Source organism: Apaloderma vittatum, unplaced genomic scaffold (genome assembly GCF_000703405.1).
Source record: "Apaloderma vittatum isolate BGI_N311 unplaced genomic scaffold, ASM70340v1 scaffold14959, whole genome shotgun sequence".
Lineage (NCBI taxonomy): Eukaryota > Metazoa > Chordata > Aves > Trogoniformes > Trogonidae > Apaloderma > Apaloderma vittatum.
Genome location: NW_009736116.1, coordinates 126,060 through 146,479, shown reverse-complemented (window position 1 = coordinate 146,479; position 20,420 = coordinate 126,060). Strand labels below are relative to the sequence as shown.

The 20,420-nt window shown below is 43.2% G+C and overlaps 1 protein-coding gene across 1 annotated transcript in view; it reads right to left on the bottom strand.

Annotated features, from left to right (window-relative positions):
- Positions 1-4,423: 4,423 nt before the first annotated feature.
- The window catches only part of SLC14A2 (solute carrier family 14 (urea transporter), member 2), a 35,763-nt gene continuing 19,766 nt past the window's right edge, over positions 4,424-20,420 (bottom strand). Inside the window, exons 10-17 of the mRNA XM_009876856.1 lie at positions 11,548-11,710; positions 10,630-10,819; positions 10,148-10,276; positions 8,873-9,065; positions 7,028-7,175; positions 6,279-6,413; positions 5,580-5,629; positions 4,424-4,639 (exon numbers count right to left, since the gene is read on the bottom strand). Of these exons, the coding sequence (XP_009875158.1) occupies positions 4,463-4,639; positions 5,580-5,629; positions 6,279-6,413; positions 7,028-7,175; positions 8,873-9,065; positions 10,148-10,276; positions 10,630-10,819; positions 11,548-11,710 (1,185 nt within the window). The 3' untranslated portion in view covers positions 4,424-4,462. The remainder of the gene's footprint in view (positions 4,640-5,579; positions 5,630-6,278; positions 6,414-7,027; positions 7,176-8,872; positions 9,066-10,147; positions 10,277-10,629; positions 10,820-11,547; positions 11,711-20,420) is intronic.

Here is a 20,420-nt window from a genome sequence, read left to right as displayed (position 1 = left end):
TAGCAATGTAACCCTTAATTCCCTTCATTTAATTTGTTTTGGAATGATTAAAAAAATTGTTAGGAGACCATCCACTGCTGGGTTGTCCTACGCTTTGGTGTGTCTATGTGGTACAGGAGCTTAGACGGTGCAGAGCAGTGCTGTGAGTAGTGCCTTCACCTGTAGTAGATCCTTTGTGCAGCAGCGCAGGGCTGACTTTCTTGTGGAGAATCACATCCTCCCCACACCAAAAACATACACCATAATGTGTTTTATTGATGCTTTATGGCATCAGGACTGTCTGCTGGAAAATTCCACTTGAAAAAATGCCTTCTTTTCGTTCCCAGTGTGCCATGCCAGGGGCACGCTTTTCCTAGTATTATTTCTTTAATCACACTAATTAGCAAGTGTGATCCTTAACCTCCCACTGATCTCAGCTGTATTTGCTTAAACTGATGACCCATCCAAGTACTTTTAATCTAAAGCGAGAGGATTTGTAGTTTGTCAGTTTTACAAGCCCATGGTTCCCATCATTATTTTCGCAGGAGGCAAAAGAAGAGAAAACACGGATTTATTTTTTTTTTCCTAGAAAGTGTTTGTGCTTGAACTCCCAATTTTGCGGTCATGTGCACATGTAGTTTTATTTTACTCAAAAAGAAAAAGAATAAAATCTCATTGACCTCACTGTGCCTGAAGGTGGAAGCGATTGCTCTGATGTCACCAGTGCAGCAGAGCCATCTTCTCCCACACGGGTGCTGCTGTTTGATCACCCAGCTGATTTTTTTGGTCCTCTCTAGCGTTTGAATTTGCTGTAAGGAATCCCTCTGAACACGCTCCACGCTTAGGGCCAGTTTTGTAGCGGTGTCGCTCCCTGGGGTGGTTTGTCAGACTGGTTTTGTGGGCAGGATTTCACCTGGCCACAGACTGGGTCTCATTGCCCCAGTCTCCGAGACTCTTGCCGTGAAGCACGTGAAGCAACACGGGCTCCTCTGTCACATGTTTGCCCTTTCAGCCTTCCTTTTTTCTGGTTTTTGCTGGTGTCGCTTCTTCAGCGATACCTCTGGGTGATGCCCAGAACCGCCAGCTTGCAAAGTTACTCGTTGTTCCCTCTCCTTCTTTATATTTGTTCTTTCTACTCCGCTTTCAATGGCTGCTGTCTCCTGTGGTCTGTACCAAGGACAACTTTACTATTTAAAAGAAAGTGTAGACGTGGTGCTTAGGGATATGGTTTAGTGGTGGGCTTGGCAGCGCTGGGTTAACGGCTGGACTCAATCTTAAAGGTTTTTTCTAACCTAAGCAATTCTATGATTGTACCAGAGTGTGTATGCTCAGTTGAGCAGGATGGATGTCTGTGTGCCAGCACTTCATCTTTTACATTTCCCAGCGTGGATGTGGCCTTTGGAGGCATAAGCCCAAATCTTCTGGTCCAGATCTACGAAATATTAAAGCTTCCAACTCCTGTTTAAACACTTCCCATTTCTATGCCTGGGAAACTAATTACCTTGGAAACCACTTGCCCAGGTACTGGTTTGCTGGGGAAGGGGAAGTGTTTTTTAGTGGTTTGGTGTTGTGAATTTTTCTGTTATTAATAATAATTTATCTATTTATTAGAAATGTTAAACACAATGATATATTGTTTGCTATGTTATACTGGCACTGGGAGGAAGATAGTCCAGGAAAGCACCCCGAAACTTCTGCCCAGCACAAATGTTTCTTATCAGTCTGAAATCACCTGTGTGCCAGAAACAGGAATGCAAGAACAGTGCTTGAAAAAAGTGTGGCTTGAACAGCATTTATTTGATGTAAAGAAAAAAAAAGAGAACAGTTTCAATAATAAGATAAATTAGTTCTGTTAGCAAAGACTATGTTAGGAAAGATAATGGGAAAAAGCATGATATGATTATTCTGAATGATATACATGTCAAATTACCAAATTACTGTTATTTTGCATGGGGTGATGGGGAGAATGAATTCTCTGGATAGTGTAAAGTGCCAAATTAATTCTGAATGACATGCAAGATCTTTCTAATAGCTGAGACACAGCCTTCATCTTGTTTTTCTGTTCGATGCATATGGTTTTCTTACGGTACTGCCAAGATGTCCCTGTTGCTCAGCAACAGCAACCTGAAATAGCACCAGTCGGAAGAAATCTACTGATTTTAGACTGGTCATAAAGTGTGTAGCTCATCTAGCCCCAATCTGTGGGCCTGTCCAGCATCTCCCCTGGGAACGAGTCCTCATCTTGTCTCCAGGAGGTTTCCAGCTCTGCCTGTAGCTCTGCAGGCACAGCACTCTGCCTTCAGCTGATCCTGCCTCCTGTACAGAAGCAGACTTTGCCCTTGCATGTTTAATAAGTTATTGATGCAGCAAAATGCCATAAGTACAAAGAGCAGAAGCTAGAAGTTTCCTAAATATCCCCCGTACAGTGTTTTCATCATTTTCCAACATCCCCCAGACAACTTGTTTAAGAGATAACCTGTCTCTGGAAGAGCTTAGTGGCAATAAATAGAGGACAACTTATACCAAACTCAAAAAAATATGAATATTTGTTTTAAAAATCAGCTCAATGCAATATTATATAGATATTTACCAAATAAAGCACAGGAAATAGTGCGTTTTAACAAGTGATCTCTGGAGTGTCAGTCATACAGAAATACTGTCAAACATCTGAAAACCTAACACTTCACCAGCAAATACTGCCAGCAGTTCATCCCAGATATTTTTCACTTGGATCTTTTTTGATGTTTGTAAATAGACATGTTGCTTTTTTATTCCCCCCCCCCCAACCTCAAAAATCATCAGTAGCACTATACACAGGCTAAGTTTTATTTCTTATGCTACAAGAGGAACAGGTTTTGATATATTTTCTCAGGAGCAACAACATGATCCAGTTAAAGACGTCTCTGCTCACCTAAGGGGTTTGGACTAGATGAACTTTAAAGGACCCTTCCAACCCAAACCATTCTATGACATTATTGCATGTCGGCTAGTGCCAACTGAAGGATCTGAGCCTGTGGAGTATTTGTGGTGAAGATGTTAGCTTCATCATGAGGTGAAGTATCTCGATGAGGGGGCTGAGTTCACACTCACTGAGATGACCAGCACTGTTGGGTGCAAGGTCAGCTTCCTCCTTCCCAACCTGCAGACCCCGGGAGCCTGTGCAGAGGTGGCACAAGGCTGGTCTTCTGCAGAGTTCTGCTACGTCCACTTGTCCCCCAACCATCCCCTTCCCATTGCAGGGCAGAGAGAAATGGCAGAGCAGCCACTTCAGCAGCAGGATGGGACAGTACAGTTTTTTTGCTGGTTGATACAAGGGGGCCGGTTAGCTCAGTTGGTTGAGCATGGTGCCAACAATGCCGAGGTCATGGGTTCAATTGCTGTTTTGTCACCATGTGTTGCCTGATCTAGTCGACAGGCGGCTGGATTAAATTGATCTCTAAGGTCCCTTCCAGCCTAGGCCATTCTATGATATTTGTTGGCCTGAGGGGGACAGGGTAGGGAGAGAGGTCGAGATCAGCTCAAATCAGTTCTACTTGTGCACAGACCAAACAGAATCATTTTATTGCGTAGGAAAAGTACAGCAGTGACTTTGCTGCTGTCCCCTCCTTTGCTAACCCATGACCAAGTTCTAGTATTAAGAAAAATTGTGAGATTAACATAGAATTGTGAAACTTACTGATTTTTTGTAGAAAAATATTCTTTTCACTGGCTTTTCCTTTCTTGGCCTTGGGTTTACAGACTTTTCTCTGTGACTTGGTAGGCCTGAAATATTTTTCTTTCATGAAATGTTAGAGCTTAGTGCAAACTAAAACATCCAAAAGCTGAGCTGATACACACATCCTCCTTGCAGTTACTGTAATTCTTACCACAAGTCTTGCAATTGTTAGCAACACTGCCTGCAATTTACCTGTGTCCATCTTGTGTGTGATGATTGCTAATGCACATCTACCTCCTTGAGGCTTGAGAGGTCCTCCAGGTAGAATTCGTCACCATCTGTTTTCTACTTAGCAAAAGGTACTCTTTATTCCACTTCTGTGCTACTATGAGGCTCTCTAAGATGTATCCTACTGGCGCCATAAATTTGTTTTAGCCATTAATTGGGAGTCCCATCAGATGCTGAGAGATGCTCTGGCCCTTATTGCTTCACATCCAATTGCTGATTTTGATTTCACAAACATTTTTCTTTTAACAGCTTCTAAGTCATTTCCCCACTGCTTAAAATTCAAATGTCTTTTCAGGTGTATGTGCTGTTAAATCATTAGAGATTGGTCTTGGGAAAGGTCCTTCCAGCACAGCACAGTCCTGTCTAATCAGAATAGAACAAATGAATGTTGTGGGGAAAGTCTTTCCACTCAGAAGGTGGTGATTTTTTTGGTCTTTTGACTTTGTAACACACAAATCACTTTTTTTTTTTTTTTTTTTGAGGAGGAAATACTTTTCATACTTGCTGTAAAATCTGCAAAGTGTCTCTCTTCTTGGGTCTTTATACCTCACAGCAAGACCTCTGGTGTTTCTTCATCTTGAGATAATAAGCCCGGTTCGCCTCCGGGTAGGTGACTTTGGAGAGTGGCAGCTTGTAGATGGCAGAATTATTTGTAGTTATTAGCAGGAAGGTCAGTGCAGACAAGCAAAAAGACCAGGTTCCCGATGGCACCCCAAACTGCAAAGAAGAATACAAACCACCTGTTTATTACATGCTTTTCTTTCATTTGATCCCCTAGCCCTTGAACAAAACCCAGGGCCAGGCAGCTTGGTACAAGCTTCCTCAGGAAGGAGCCTCTCCCTGAGGAGGCAGGATTTCTCCATGAAATCTTGACACTGTGCATTAACCTGCAGCTCTGGTGAGAAGGTGGCCTTCTCTCTGTGCATCTGCAGTGGTCTTGGGTGGAGATGAAACAGGAGTGGAAACCGGGGGCATTCAGCTTTTCCCTGGGCTGTTGTACTAACTGCTTTTTGGCCCTTGGGAAAAGCAGCTGAACCAAATTTGAGGTTTCTTGTAGAGAGGGCTCTTTTCTCAACTCTTTCAAGCATGAAGCATAGACATATAATTCATAGAATCATAGAGTCTTTTGGCCTGGAAAGGACCTCTAGAAGTTGTCTAGTGAGCCCCGCTGCAGTGAGCAGGGACATCTTCCACTAGACCAGGTTGCTCAAAGCCCCGTTCAGCCTGACGTGGGATGTCTCCAGGGATGGAGCCTCCACCACCTCTCTGGGCAACCTGTGTCAGAGTTTCGCCACCCTCACTGTAAAAAAATTCTTCCTTATATCTAATGTCTCCCCTCTTTTAGTAAGAAAACCATTATCTCTTGTCCTGTCACAACAGGCCCTGCTCAAAAGGTCATCCTCGTTTTCTGTATTATCTCAGAACTGTTGAGGGCTGAGCTGTGGAAGCTCATGCAGCCTCTGAGGATGAGAAGTGATGATGATTGCAAGTGGCTTGTTTCAGCAGCAACCACACCAACCGCCTGGGCAGGCTGTGTTCCCTCTCCTAGACCAGTTCTGCCTTTGGCTGAATTGTTCTGCCTCACAAGGTGGGAAAATGCAAAGTGTGGAAACTTGTCTTCAGGGAAAAAAAAGACTTTTGCTGATGTGCTTCTTACCACAGACAACATGTTAGTCACTGCTGCTCCCACGTAGGCACTGAAGAGAGCTATGAGAAAGAAAAGTGGTTCCTGGTGAGTTCAGTTGCTTATGGAGGAGGCCAGCAAGGTCAGACATCCCTCACACTGCCTTGGGTACCTCATCCGATGTTTATGACTGTGCCTGGGCAGCCCCCTCTTAATGCTCTTTCCTTTACACTGTGTCCCCTCCAACTTGGAGCTCATGGGAGAGGCAAAACAACAGAAAAAACCCCCAAAATCTACCTAGAGTGGTGAAAAATGTGGCTCTGGAAACAAAGGCTTTTGAAAAATGCACTGACGTGGAAAGTATGGGGCTTGATGGATGGGGTTAAATAGGAAGATAACCTTTCCACCCCCATCTCTCCTGCCTCTAAGGTTAGAAGGTGGGTCAATGAGATACAAAGCTGAATTTTTCTCATACGAGTGCTGAATGAGCAATAGTTTCGCTCCCAGCTCATGGTGATATTGAAATTTCATATGGAATTGCCTTATAAATAATTCCTCAATCATTCCATGTCATCTGGCTCATGCCTTTAGTATCTATTTCAATAGACTGAGGAAACTGTACTGCCTACAGACTGATCCTGAGCTCTGTTTTGCTCAAAGTTCAGTGTGAATGCATCTTGTTTCATGTCCCAAGGAAACGTGGTGGTGGAGAAAAAGCCATGGGGTACGTACCACAGGCGACTGCCAGCAGATGTGTCTGCCAGGTGAAAGCGTAGAACATGCCTCCGATCGCGACGCACGAGAGGGAGCTGTTGTAGCCCCACAAGCCGGAGTAGATTTTGCTAAAAGGCGTGGCTAAGCTAAGTGCTGGAAAATAAGTCAAAGAGGTGTCATTCCTTGGCCCAAAGAGGGAAAAAGAAGCTGAGAAATGGGATGAATCCAGCTTTTTAAGGGCTCTAGCCCACTGTATGTACACAGAGTTCCTGTTTGTAGTCGTGATGCTATGGTCAAAGACTAAAACCTCTTCAACTGAATGCAATCCCAACAGAATTTCCCTGGTGCTGCTGAGCTCAATTCAGCCATGCGATTTCAGAAGAAGGTGTATGAGTGAACAAGCATAGATGTAAACCTTCAGTGCATCCCCAAGGCCTGCACATTCAGAGGGGTGGTTATGACTTTTATTAAGCTGCTCCTAAATCCATCAGAATGTAGCCAGAAATGAAGTATTTCATGATAAAAATTCATTTCGGGCAAATATATGCTTCATGCTTCTGAAGATTTCCACCACCATAAAATGAGGTGAGAGAATGGGGATGTTGATCAGAAGAATTCTTAAACGAGAAGTGTATATATGTATTTTTTTTCAGGCAGTTATTCTCTAATGGGAGTAACATTTGTGACCGTAAATGCTCTAGATGTTGCAGTTCCTCTTTTATTCTCCTTGCTTTTATATCAATCTGGGACACAAATCAAAGCCTTACCTGCCAGCATCCCCACTGCTGATCCAATGGCTGCGTGCAGACAAATGAGTGGAGAAGAGATAAATAAAGCAATCAGGAAAATTCCCCCGGTCCAGGGGTTATCACAGCCATAAACCTGACCTACTCCAACAGGAATGGATTGCAGGAGCTGCATGAATTAGAAAAGAGAAAGACAACTTTTTAGTAGATTTGTAATTTCTTTTTTTCTTTTTCTTTTTATTTTTCTTTTTTTTCTTTTTCTTTTTTTCTTTTTCTTTTTCTTTTTCTTTTTCTTTTTCTTTTTCTTTTTCTTTTTCTTTTTCTTTTTCTTTTTCTTTTCCTTTTTCTTTTCCTTTTCCTTTTCCTTTTCCTTTTCCTTTTTCTTTTTCTTTTCCTTTTTCTTTTTCTTTTTCTTTTCCTTTTTATTTTCCTTTTCCTTTTTCTCTCTCTCTCTTTCTCTCTCTCTCTCTTTCTCTCTTTCTCTCTTTCTCTCTTTCTCTTTCTCTTTCTCTTTCTCTTTCTCTTTCTCTTTCTCTTTCTCTTTCTCTTTCTCTTTCTCTTTCTCTTTCTCTTTCTCTTTCTCTTTCTCTTTCTCTTTCTCTCTCTGTTTTTTTTTTTTTTAGTAAAAAAACCCAACAAACCCCAACATTTTTCTTGGCCAGATTTGTACTAGGGCCAGTCTCTCTTTCTGGACTCCAAGTGGAAAGTTTGGGCACTTCTCAAGAGACAGCAGGGCATTTCCACAGGGTTTCCCCTTTGATGAAAATGAGTCACACCACGTTTCCTAGCCCTAAGCAACTCTGCCAGGTTTTTGCTCTAATATCAAAGGTAAATGCCTTTTGTGGAAGTAATTGGAAGGGTTTGCTCATCATCTTTACATGTGCTGCCAACTTGCTTGTTTTTACATGCTGGAACGTGGCAGTGAATCTGGGAAATGGAAACGATGAGGTAGGTGATGCTTTTGAGAAGATGTTTGTGTCTGGGTGGGCAGATCTGGGGATAAAATGGCCAATAATGGCTGGGCCAGAACTACAAGGTTTTACTTAGGTAAGGCTATATCCCTGTTCTACTTACACACCTGAAACTCCCTTGGGATTCACTAGGAGAGTTGGTGGGACAGACCCCAACTTGGTTGTGGCGTAGGGATAGTTTTGAAACATTTTTCCTCAAAATTTTGTGTGCGTCCTCTTAGAACAGCCCGTTTATGGTCCCCATAAATTTATGTGCCATGCTAAACATTCTTTGAGAAATGTCACTTATATGGATTGCTATTTAGTGTCAACTAACTTCTCTTAGTCACTCCCCTCAAAAGCCCACTGAGCCTTAGGGAATAGCTTATAGTGCGGTATCTGTGTTATTTACTATGCTATACAAGAGAACAAATTTTATTTTTTCTTTTAAAGGTCTCACTTGAATATTAACTAAAAATATGCAAACATATGCCTGCACCCAAGTTTGTAGCTATCCTTCCATAGTCATATCTGCTTGCTTATTTCTAATTAGAAAGATGCAATTCTAAAAACACAGCTCTCTCTACAAAGAAACCTATGAGTTAACATGGTTCTCTCAGCACAACCTTATCTGTGGGGTGCTGGTCAGTTATTCACACAGTAATGGGTAATTGGATTCTAGGGGCTCTTTGAAGGTTATAATTCAGATCCAGCTGTAAATGAAAAATGCCAGATACTGAAAAGAGTCTTATTTTCAAGCTATCAAAAATGTCAATTCCTAGACTAAACCTTTACATTTCTTATAAATGCAATTTTGTACTGCCAGGCCATAACGCAGCAACAGAAAGGAAGATAATACAATTCTATAGGGTTTTCTTTGTAAATTGAGAAGGTTGTTATCTTCAGGACATCCTACCATTGGCAGCTCAGCATCTGTCCAGGTGATGTTTGGTGTTGCTGTTGCAGACTGAATGACACTTGTAGGGAAGAAGAGGTTATGAGGTCCTGATGCAGCCAGATAGAGGGTCAAGGCCAAGTTGAAAGGCAAGGTGAATACAGGGAGGTCCCACTTACAGAAGACTGAGCCTAAGGCACTGGTGAAAACCGGGCTGAAAGAAGAACAAAATGGTCTCACTACGAGCTTGTTAGCTAGGGTAAAACACCCACACCAACAAAAAAAAAACCTGCAGGAAATTCACTCTGTTTTTTTTTTTTTTAAAAAAAAAGCTTTTTAATTTCTTCAGTCTTTCTGATAAAATCAGAGATATGCTAGAGTCACTTGGTATATTCCCCACCCCTCCCAGGGCAGTTAGTAACATACATATTCCTGCCATGTTATGCAATATATGCGATGAAACTGGTGACCATGAAGGAGCCAAGATCCTCCATTCATGTGGAGGATCCAGTGATTTAATGCAGTTACTTCCCAGTCTCAATGTTTACTTTTTTCTTTTAGTACTTGAAGTGGATTGAATTTAGGACATGCACGTTGGGACTGAGAACTGTGAAGAAGGCTGCGTGTCCTTGTTCAGGCTTACAGATCAGGGTCATTAGGAGTAAAGGCTGGTATCAAAGGTATGCTTATTAAAGTGAGTATTACACCACATGAACTCCGGGCAGATAGCTGATACGTGTAGTTTAGCAATCACCAATTTTGGGGGCAAAGACCAGCTGTTTTGCTGTTCAACTACCTAGCAGATAATGGTGTCATATATAAGAATAAAATATTATCAGTTGTTTGTTTTCATTAGCATCAGTCATCATGTCTTGGGACCAATGAACAGCCTGGAGAAGTAAATTTTCATGACATTTTTATGTGGTGGCTTAAATAGATGAAACACTTGTGGTTGATGGTGGTAGGGAATGGTGAAAATGCCGTTCCTCTTGAAACACAAATGAATTGACTCATCAAAGCAATATGGCTAACATTTAGGGCACTGAGTTGCACATAATCAGCCATCGATTTTCCTTTTCCCCAATGGGTTTATTTGTGCTTACGAGGATATTTCATTTGTTTCCACATTACACTCAAGTTTAAAAGTGCAAATTATGATTCAGATTTAGTAGTACACATGTGCCAGTTGTGTTTCTTTTCCATTTGGGTCTGCATAGTGCATAAAAATACAACAGCTCTGTTGCAGTGTGGGGACACTGGGGCTGGGGTAAGATGCAGAGGAGACATCCAACTTACCAGGTCATGGACACCAGTGCTACCGGCAGTAGAAGCCACCAGTGGTAGTCTCCCTTAGCAGAGAAGACGGCCATGAGCAATCCCACCAAGACCCCGTTATAGCTGTACAGGCCTGCTGCTATGGCTGATCTGTGTGAAGGAAACATCTGTCTTAAAGTCTCCTCCCCTGAGGGTGCTTTGCTCACATCACCCCCTCCCTCCTCGTGCAGTTGTGTCTGTGTGTGATGATGGACCTGCAAAGCCTCATGCACCGACCTTCAGTTTCACGTGCTTGAAGGTCCCGTGTCCTCTTGGCAACCACCCCTTCAGCAGCTACGTTGCATCCACTAGATGCAGCTGATGGGAAGATCTATATGGTCCTACCAGACCAGATCCATAGCTACTGAAGGCTAGATAGATCTTTTTCATCCATGTAAATTTTTAAAATGTAAGTCAGCACTGGAGTGATAGTTTGGTTTTGAAGGGGATGAGGATGGACTTACCTCTCCTGACCCAACATAAGTGCTGTTAAGGTTGAGACAACTGTTCCCAGACAGCCTGTGAGTGTCCACCACGGGTTCTGCACCAAGAAGCCAGCAACCACGATAAGCCCACTGAGGGGATTGTTGACAAACATCACCTGGGATATCCCACGCAGCACCCAGTCAATAAACTGGATCATGAGAGGTTTATCTGGAAGAGATCAAATTAAACAATAATAAAAAAATCTCCTAACCCCGAAACAGGCATATGATACCAATTTGGGATGGCTTTATTGAAACTCAGGAAGAGTTTTGGCAGTGGAACTTGGCAGCACAACCGAAGCAATGAATCAACAAGCCTGTAAAACCTGACTGGGATTTATTATGGTCTGTACTGCAGTCTTACAGCTAGAAAGCTGAGATGAACAGTGCAGTTGCCAGAGTCCCCTGTTATAAAGTACCTGGGACTGGTTTCATATGAACCAGCTAATTTATGGTGTCTGTGCCTCAGATGGCAAATCGTGTGTATATCCCACTGCTGATTTATTGTGAGGACCGAACCCACTCACCTCTATGTAATTTAACTTCATGGTGGCATTTAGGCTTGACAGAAACTGCTCAGCTGAAAGGACAGGGAGCATTATGAATAATGGCAGAGCACAGAACAACCATCCCAGGCTGTGTTCTGTGGGACTAAATGCACTTTGTACATGGCATGTTGGGAGGTAAATGTCATCTCAGTCATGCTCAAGATTTAAGCAGTGTGTGGATCTCTGCACAAAGCTGATTTTTTTCCCCCTACAGTATGGGAGTAAATCAGGGCAGAGAGAGATTCTGAGTAACTCCAACTTGTATCCTGTTACTGAGAAGATAGTTATTACTCTTTCGGTGTAATTCTTCTTTGAAATCCCCCAATTAGTCATGATGAAGTAGCTTTACCTTTTAGCCAGGCTCCAAATTCCTTCATGTCTCCAGTGATGTACCCAACAGCTCTGCAGACCCTCTTCCCAGCTTTGTTTAGTGGATTCTGCCTTTTTGGCTTTCTTTCCCCCTTGGTTTCTATCTTGACATCAACAGTGTTTTCCATGTTGATGTTCTGAACCTTTGGTAAAATTCAAGGGAAAAAAAAAGACGGTTCATTGCAATGCCTCTTACTGGATCCTCTCTTTTCTCTCTACTACGTACTATTGTTCACCACGTTTTATTCTGGAGCCAGAAAGAAGAGAATCCTTGCTCTGAACACCTGATTCTCATGTCTCCATGATCACATTTTCTGTTCATGTGCTTTTGGCACCCTACATCCAGATTTTGATGTAGTCATGAAAACCAAAAGGAACCACTGAGCCTTGTGTCAGAGCAGTGTTTCATCTGCTTTTAACACCCTGCTCAGCTACACCATGTTTTCTAGAAATTAAACAGCTCTTGATTTAAAGGACGACTTCAGGAAGAGCAAGACAGCATTAAAAGGCACTGGTTTCATGGAAGTTAAGTTTACCTCAGGGTTCAACTTGATAAAAGCTGAACACAAAAGTTGGCAGGAGTTGAACCACAATCTAGGAAGCTGCTTCGATGAAGCTGCTGCTTAACCAACGTTTCCAGTTTGAATTTATCCATCAGCTATCAATAATAGGCACCTAAATTTAGGTTTATAGATCTCTATACTGTCACCTACTGGGATCACTTCAGCCTTTCTTATGAACATGGGCTTAGCCTGAGAGTTTTTCATGGTGCCTTACTCCATTACTCATGTGCATGCATACATTTTTTTTTTCTCTATTTAATTGTACTTTTAGAAGTAGCCAGCTCTGATTTAAGAGATTGCAGGCTGAATTTGCAGTGCTTGCTTGCCATTCTGCCTTAGTCATTTTGCCTTCTTCTCTCTGCCAGCTGCTCAGGAGGGCATTAAGTGGCCTGCACTGGCCTTTACTCTTCAATATAAAGCAAGATAGGTGACCACATATTGGGACCTGTAGGAAGAAACCCTTAGGGATGAATGAAAAGACTCTTACTAAATGTAGCAGGCACTATATCAAGATTTAAATAAGGTAGGGGAGCTTTATAGGCCAGTCAGAGATGTTTAGGCCTAAATTAGGTGTTTGGAATATCCAGGCAGTGGATATCTCCTATGGGAGACGTGCCCTTTGGATTAGGAGGTGCTGGAATACCCTTTGGCAACTCATACAGCTCCAGACAGCTTCATTCAGGCACGTGGATCAGAGACTTAAACCCAGCTGTAAACACTGGGTTGTAAACACTATGTCGTATAGGCAATTCGTTATTTGTTTAAGGGCCAATTCTCAATATTAAGTCAGCAAATTACAAAACAGCCAAACCTTTTCCTGGAGTGCACTCAGTTTCCTGAAGAGCAGGACTAATTTTTCGTAGTTGTCAAGACAAAGAAAACATAAGACCAGGTACGTTGTTGAGTGAGTACAGAACCAGAACTAGTTCAGGTCTCACTGGTGAGTAACGGCGTCTGCAAGAAATTGAGAATTTAGGTTGTGAGTTAATAAATAAGATGATACAAACATGTAATTATTGGGGTTAGCCCCTTACTCACTTGCAGCCTCACAGAATGACAAAATAGTAGGGATTGGAAGTGACCTCTGAAGATCATCAAGTCCAAACACTCCTGTTAGAGCAGGATTACCTAGGGTAGATCACAGAGGAACATGTCCAAATGGGTTTTGAATGTCCTTTGAATGTTTGACTTGGGTTTTTTTTGTGAAGAAGCCTTCTTGGTGGCTGGCAAAGAGAAGTCATACTTGAGAAATATAGATGCTTAAGCAGTCTCACACCTGGGCATTACATGTTCAGTTGCAAACACGTTGTTCAGAAGCTCTGAGTTCGTGTTGGACAATGACTGGTTAATGTCCAACCTGGACAGTTTCTCACTGTAGGTTATTGGAAGGCTGATAGTGACATTTCAGGAAGCAGTAAATATTTACACAAATAATAAATAGACATTTTCTGCCTCCTGGAAGCAAGTGCAAGGATATGTTCCACGTGAAAGAGGCTGAAGAGAGGAGCAGTAAGTAGAGGAGTTTTGCCCAGAGAAGTTGTGGCTACCCACTCTGTTGGAAGTGTTCAAGGCCAGGTCAGACGGAGCTTTGAGCAACCTGGTCTAGTGGGAGGTGTCCCTAATGAGATGATCTTTAAAGTCCCTTCCAAACCAAACCATTCTGTGATTCTATGAGTGTAGAATTTGCTTTTGTGTTGGGGACAAGGACAAGGAGCTTAACTAGAGGAGGAAGAAAAGAAAAGGATGAGATGGTGTCTTGGTGTCAGGATGGTGTCTCACTGCTGGAAGGTTTTTCTTCTGACTCAGTTATAATTCATTACCTTGATTCATTAACCTTCACTTTTCTCATATTTTATTCTGAAATAATAGAATAAGTGAATTGGGTGTACTTTCAGTTAAATCAAAATTTCCAGCCAAGATAAATGTTCTTCATTCTGTGAAAGTGCATTTGCATTTTCAATTTAAAGAATCTTCCTCTTTATGCAGCTTATGCTTTCCCTGTGGCTAATCCTTAAGGTCAAGAGCTGTTGCATTTGCATTTGCAGAGTGATGCTGTGCATCCCCTGTCTGGCCCTTTTGCATGGTGGAGAAGAAAATTGGTCCAATTAGAAGCCCAAATTCATCAAAACTTTGACTTTGCCACAGGAAGGCACTTAAGTACCTGGCTGGAACTTCATCCCCAGTGAAGGCTGCATCAATACTTTGCATACCTGTTCTTCCAAAATATGCAGCATCGGAATGTTTGGGGGGTGGTCACGGACCCCTTCTGGCCAGTGGCCAAACTCATGTTCGTTATGTCAGTGTTCATCAAGTGGTGTGTCTTGAGAGAGAGGAATCACATGAACTTCAGTTGATCTTTCCTATCAGTTTATATATATGCTAGAGGAGAAGGAAATAGTTACAAACCATCCCGATCACCTGCAGAGCACCCTGGTGTGTAATGGGTGGGCTAAGAGCACTCTTGATTTCTGATGGGGTCTTCATGACACCATAAAGACCTAGATCCAGCCCCATTGGGTTCACTGGCACCCCAAATCACATTCCAGGTGCTGTGTGAGGGGTGTCGTACCTGTCCAGGGACTCTGAGCATGGAGTACTTGCTCTATTTCTACTTAATTGTCCAAAGAAAGTATAAAGGAGCAGAGAACCACTTGGAAATGGGCACCAGCAGAGAATTATTTGGGAAACTTTAATGATTTTTGGCATTGTAAGAAGCAATAGCTGTCATATAAGCTCACATTAATGATCTGCTTGTTTTAGGGAGTAGGTGACAGTAGCCATTTTAGGAAAGGAAAGAAGACATAGAGATGTTCTGAGAATGTTAAGACAGTGATGTCTGAATTTTAATTCAAGCTAAAGTGTGCATGTTCTGGTGGAAATTTCATGAAGGCCAGTCTACAGCAAGTCTGCTGAAGACCTGCTGTTGAAGTTACATTAACATGCAGTTTTCAATCAAAATGGGCTTTTTTTGTTAGTGGACTAAGGAGGAAAATGGAAGTAATTATGAAAGCACTATCCTACCGGAACAGACTGTTTGGCTTCTGCAATGGGAGTGGGTAGAGAATTAATTTTGTTTTTTTTCCTTATGTCTATTAGTCTAGGAAAGAGTTGTTTGTTTTTATTTTTCATCTAGCATTCTTAACTAAAGACTGTGTAAGCCCAGCTCCCAGACACACAGAGCTTGAAGTGCACTGCCTGATCTCATTGAGAGGTTTTCCAGGAGTGCATCTGGTAGGAAAGCCAATGTGGGCTCCCGATGCTGGAGGGCCATAAAGATGACCAGGGGGCTGGAGCACCTTCCCTATGAGGAGTCTGAGAGAGTTGTTCAGCCTGGAGAAGGCTCCTTGGAGACATTATAGCAGCCTCTGAGTACTTAAGGAGGCTACAGGAAAGATGGGGAGGGACTCTTTACCAGGGAGTGTAGGGATAGGATGAGGGGTAATGGTTTCAAAATGAAAGAGGATAGTTTTAGGTTAGATATTAGGAAGAAATTATTTTCTATGAGGATAGTGAGACCCTGTCACAGGTTGCCCAGAGAAGATGTGAAAGCCCTTTCCTGGAAGAGTTCAAGGTCAGGAGCAACCTGGGCTGGTGGGAGGTGTCCCTGCCTGTGGCAGGGGAGTTGGAATGAGACAGTCTTTAAGGTACTTCCTAGCACATTCAGTGATTCTATGATCTAAATACTTTTGATTCATCTATGAAATGGAACCCATGAGAACAGGAAAAAAACCCCTAAGCAAACGATGTTTCTCTTGCATGGAAATGAAATCATCGCAGGGTCACAGAGCTAATCTATTGTTTCTTTTATCATCTTTTCAGAGTTAATAAATGTCCTGTAGCAAGCATTGATGTTATGCAACTTCATGTCTCCCTAAATCAATTTCTCTTCCGCTTGCGTACACTTCTTCCATGTCATGCCATACCTACGGCATCTCAGTAATGCCTCGTTAAAGCTGCAGCACAGCGGACTCCATGCTGGTGCCGCGCTCCTGCGACATCTGGCCTGCAAATACTTTTTTTGATTCATGTGCTGAAATGGAAATAAGCCCGTTCACACATTCGCTGTGTGTTATGCACGGTATGAATGGTGCCGTGCGTGCAGCTGAGGAAGTAGCAGAGGCTTTTATTTGGCTAATTGTTTTAATATTCCCAGGCAATAGTTATCTCCAAGCTGGTGCCTGTATTGCTGAGTGTTGGACTTTTATCTCTGAAAATGCAGACAAGTTATCTTTCTCTTCTTTCTGGAATTTTCCTTTCTCCCTGACACAATTCCCTTTACCCTGTAAGTCAAGAGGATTTAAATTACCGTGTCCAAGAAACTGCTACTGCACAATTATAGTCATTGTACCTTGCATTCTCTGAATTGTTGGGCAGGCAGCTCAGTGTGCAGCATGTTTTTAGAGGAATTCCTGCATCCAAGTACAATAGGAGGAAAGGGCCAGATTCTCAGCAACTCTGTTTCCAGAACAGCGTGGGCAGTGTTACTGGGGGTTTAGTAAAACTGGGTACATATAGGAACATACGCACACACAAGGACACTCCCCAGACCAGAAGGATTACAATGCACTTGACCCTCAGTGGAAAAAAAAAGTTCAGGTTTTCCCATAGAAGATACATTTCAAAGCATTAGTTCAAAAGAAAACTTATCCATCGGATTCAAATATTCATTAAGCCTATTCACAATTCACTTTTCAAAGATCTGTCTCTCAGGGACAGAGAAATCCAGAGACACAATCACATTAACTGTATATTTTTACTATCTGGGCATTTTTCATTTTGCAGAATAGAAAGGCAGTAACAGGAGATGTTAAAGAGTTCCAATTGCTTTTATGTTGGAGTAGTTTGTTTTTGGCAGTGGTTTTTTTTGTCCTTTTTTCTCAAAGATTCAGTAAATGGGGCTAAGCAGTACTAATAAATCCTCGCCCTGCTGGAAAAGTCTCAATAACTGTAATTCTTGTGACATCCCCTAACCTCTGTGCTCCTCTTGAGCCTTAGCTGCTCTCGCTCGGGAGGACTCAATTGAGATGCTGTTTTGTAGGTGTTTTGGGGGGAGAAGATAGATCTGGGTAAGTCAGTAACAGCATGCATGTTTATTGCTCTGCATGGAAAGGATCAAACAAGAGTTCTCTTACCTCTCTGATGAGTTCAGGGCTGGCTGTCACTTCGCTGCCTAGGACAGAAGAAAAGCAGGGTGGGGAAAAAGAAAATGCTCCAACAGCTTATATAGTCTAGCAGTGCTCCTGTACAGAAACTACTAATTAGGTTGTTTCTCCTCCCACTTGGTGAGCTCCAAGCAAATGTTAAGAAAGTTCCCTCTTGAATTCTCCACCTTTCCTCTTGCTCTGTCCTTGGTCTCTCGCCAACAGCCTCTCCAAATGTCGTCTTCCCTGCTGCTTTTTTTTTATTTGTTTTGTTTTTAGCTAACTCTCCTTTAACTCTGTCCTTTCTTCTCCTCCACCACTTGAAAGGACTCAAGGCTTCAAAGCAGACTCTCAGTATACCTGAGCTTGACCTTTCCAGCCTTATTCTCCTTATCCGGGACAGCTCAGCATCCTTCCCTCACAAAACACTGACCTGGGAGTGTGCACCACAGCCTGTCTCGTTCAGCAACCTGTTGAGATTTCCTCTCTCTGTACATTTTTCTCCTTCTCTGGAGACTTTCAAAATCTGCTTGGATGCGTTCCTGTGTGGCTACCCTAGGGGATCCTGCTCTGGCAGCAGCATTGGAATAGATGATCTCTAGAGGACCCTTCCAACCCTGACCATTCTGTGATTCTATGATTCTATGATTTTTCAGACACATTATTTTGTTAACACACAGAAGTGGAGGACCTGGTGACCTGTTGTTTAATTGCTTTTTATCAATTACTTGAGAAATTCGAGGGATATTTACCTGTTTTTTTTTTCAACCTGGTCTTCCTGGCTTGCTGGAGGAATCTGGAATATCGGAAATGTGGCTAACCTGTTAGGCTAATTTAAACTGCAATTTAATTCACTTTAGGACTCTTTTACAGTGGTGGCTGAGAGAAGCAACCCTGCAACTTTGCCCGAGTGCTGGAGCGAATGGTTCACTGTTGATACAGAACTCATCTACAGTTTTATGATGTTGCTCCCTCCAGTCCTGTGGCAACAGCCTTAGCATCTACATGAGCTGGAGTGATATTGTTCTCTGTGTTTTCATTCCCAGGATGTCTCTCTTTTGATGGAGATGCTTTTAACTAGGGACTGATATTCTCTCCCCCCTCTGCAAGAGTAAGATATCAACAGCATTTGTAAGCTTAGCATTGCTGCATGAGCAAGGCTTCCTCTAACCAAACAGACACCAGCTGCTGGGACTGAGCCAGACGCTGATGTCCATTGGCTTTGCACCCAGTGGTACATGTTATGTGGAATTTTGCAGAAGAAGCTGCTTTGCTCCTGTGCAGTAACTTTTTCTTTCTTTTTTTTTTTTTCCCATTTACTGTTAGTTTCTCCTCAGGCCACCTTTGCTTTCCCACTGGTAGAACGAATCCTTGCATCTCAAAAGAAGGCAAATGGGTTGGGTAATTTGGATGTGAGGCCCTCACAGGGAATCTGATTGAGTTGAGATTTAGACTTCACATCTGTCATGATCCAGGGACCCTCAGGCCTGTCCTCAAGTCATTTAAAACAGCATCTTTTCTGCTCACTGTGAAAGGGATGCAGGCAGGATTCATGGTCAGGCTGTGCTGCCTCCAGCTGTAGAACGGTTGCTTCCTCCAGGGAAACAGATTCAGGACTGCCCTGCCTGATTCTGGTGCTTTAATGAGGCTGTTGACCTCTTGGAGGGGATTCACAAAAAAGCCACTGGCTTGCACATCTGTGATGGATGTCTTGGAGCGATGCTTCGTTTAGATTATCAGAGCTGGTTAATAAGTAGCAGGATCACAATCTGCTGATGCCTACGTGGGAATGAGGTATCTGGCAGCAGCCTGCTCTATGAACTAGAATCATAGAATTGTTAAGGTTGGAAAAGACCTTTAAGATCGAGTCCAACTGCCAACCCAGCACTAACAGGTCCACCACTAGATCTTTTCACTAAGCACTGCATGAGGTGGGTTCACTGGACCATAGCTATGAGGAGGCTTTGACTACTGCAGCAACTGCCTTAGGGAATCCCTAGACTTCTAACAAGTATCTTCTGGGCCAGACCCTGGACTGGGTGCTGGAGTCAGGTGCAGGAACTCCTGCCCATGGCTGGATGTCTCAGACAACCAATGCACTCCTAGTTGCCTGAGGACCAAGACTCCCTGCAGAATTGGTGCAAAGGAGTGGGAATGGTTGAAAACCTCCCAGTTTGACCAGTGCCCAGCCAGATTCCTACCACTAAACTCCAATGCTGGGCTCTCAAGGGTGTAGGCATCTACTCCTGTTTTTTGGGCTTTGGGATTCAGGGTGAGAGGGCTAAAACAGCAGAGGCCATTCCTTGTCAGAAGGACCAAGGTGTGCGATGTGCCTGTGACGTGGTTGTCAGGTGCCATCTCCCTGGGAGTGGGCCCCCACCTCTGGGTAACCGTGTAGTGATGTGCAAAGCCATCATATGGGTAACACTTAGAGGTCAATGTCGAGTTGCTCCTTGGTTTTAGACACGTGTGAGGATGACTTGGTGCTGAGAACAGGGCGGCTGGAGTTGGTGTCTGGCAGCTAAATCCTGTGGGAGGCCTGAATCTACAGCTTAACTCAGTAGTTCTCTGCCAGCGAGCTGGTTGATGCATTTCTGCCTGCTCTGCTCTGTGGGAAGGTGGCTCTGAGAACGCCCCTTGGACTGAGACCAACTTGACATGGTCAGAAGAGGAGCTGGTGGTTGGATCCCAACCAGACTTAGTACCTGAGCCGTCCCAGAGAAATGCCTGAGTGATTCCTGACTGTGTCAGCTCCCCAGGCAGGATCTGTCTAGCTGAATTAGCTCGGTACCGTGCTTGAACTCGTCAGCACTGCCAGGAAAGACTCTACTGGTCCTAATCCAGCTTCACAGGCTCTGACTCCACCCCTCTTTCAAGGCTCAGTGGCCTTCAAGAGGTGCATTGAAAACTACTTGGTAGCAGATTGTCTTTATATTGCTGGTTTTGGCTGTATTCCTCAGGTCAACCGACGCTGCAGGGATTAGGTCTGCCCAGGGAGACGCATTAGTTCTTGAACACCAGCAGGTGCTTTAAAATGATATAAATCCATTTTTTGAGCTCTGCAGACTGTTAAAACTCGAGTCCTAGTCTGTCTTTGCTAGGTTGGGCTGTGGATGTGTGAAATGTAGCCAGTATTTGTGGGCTTCTTC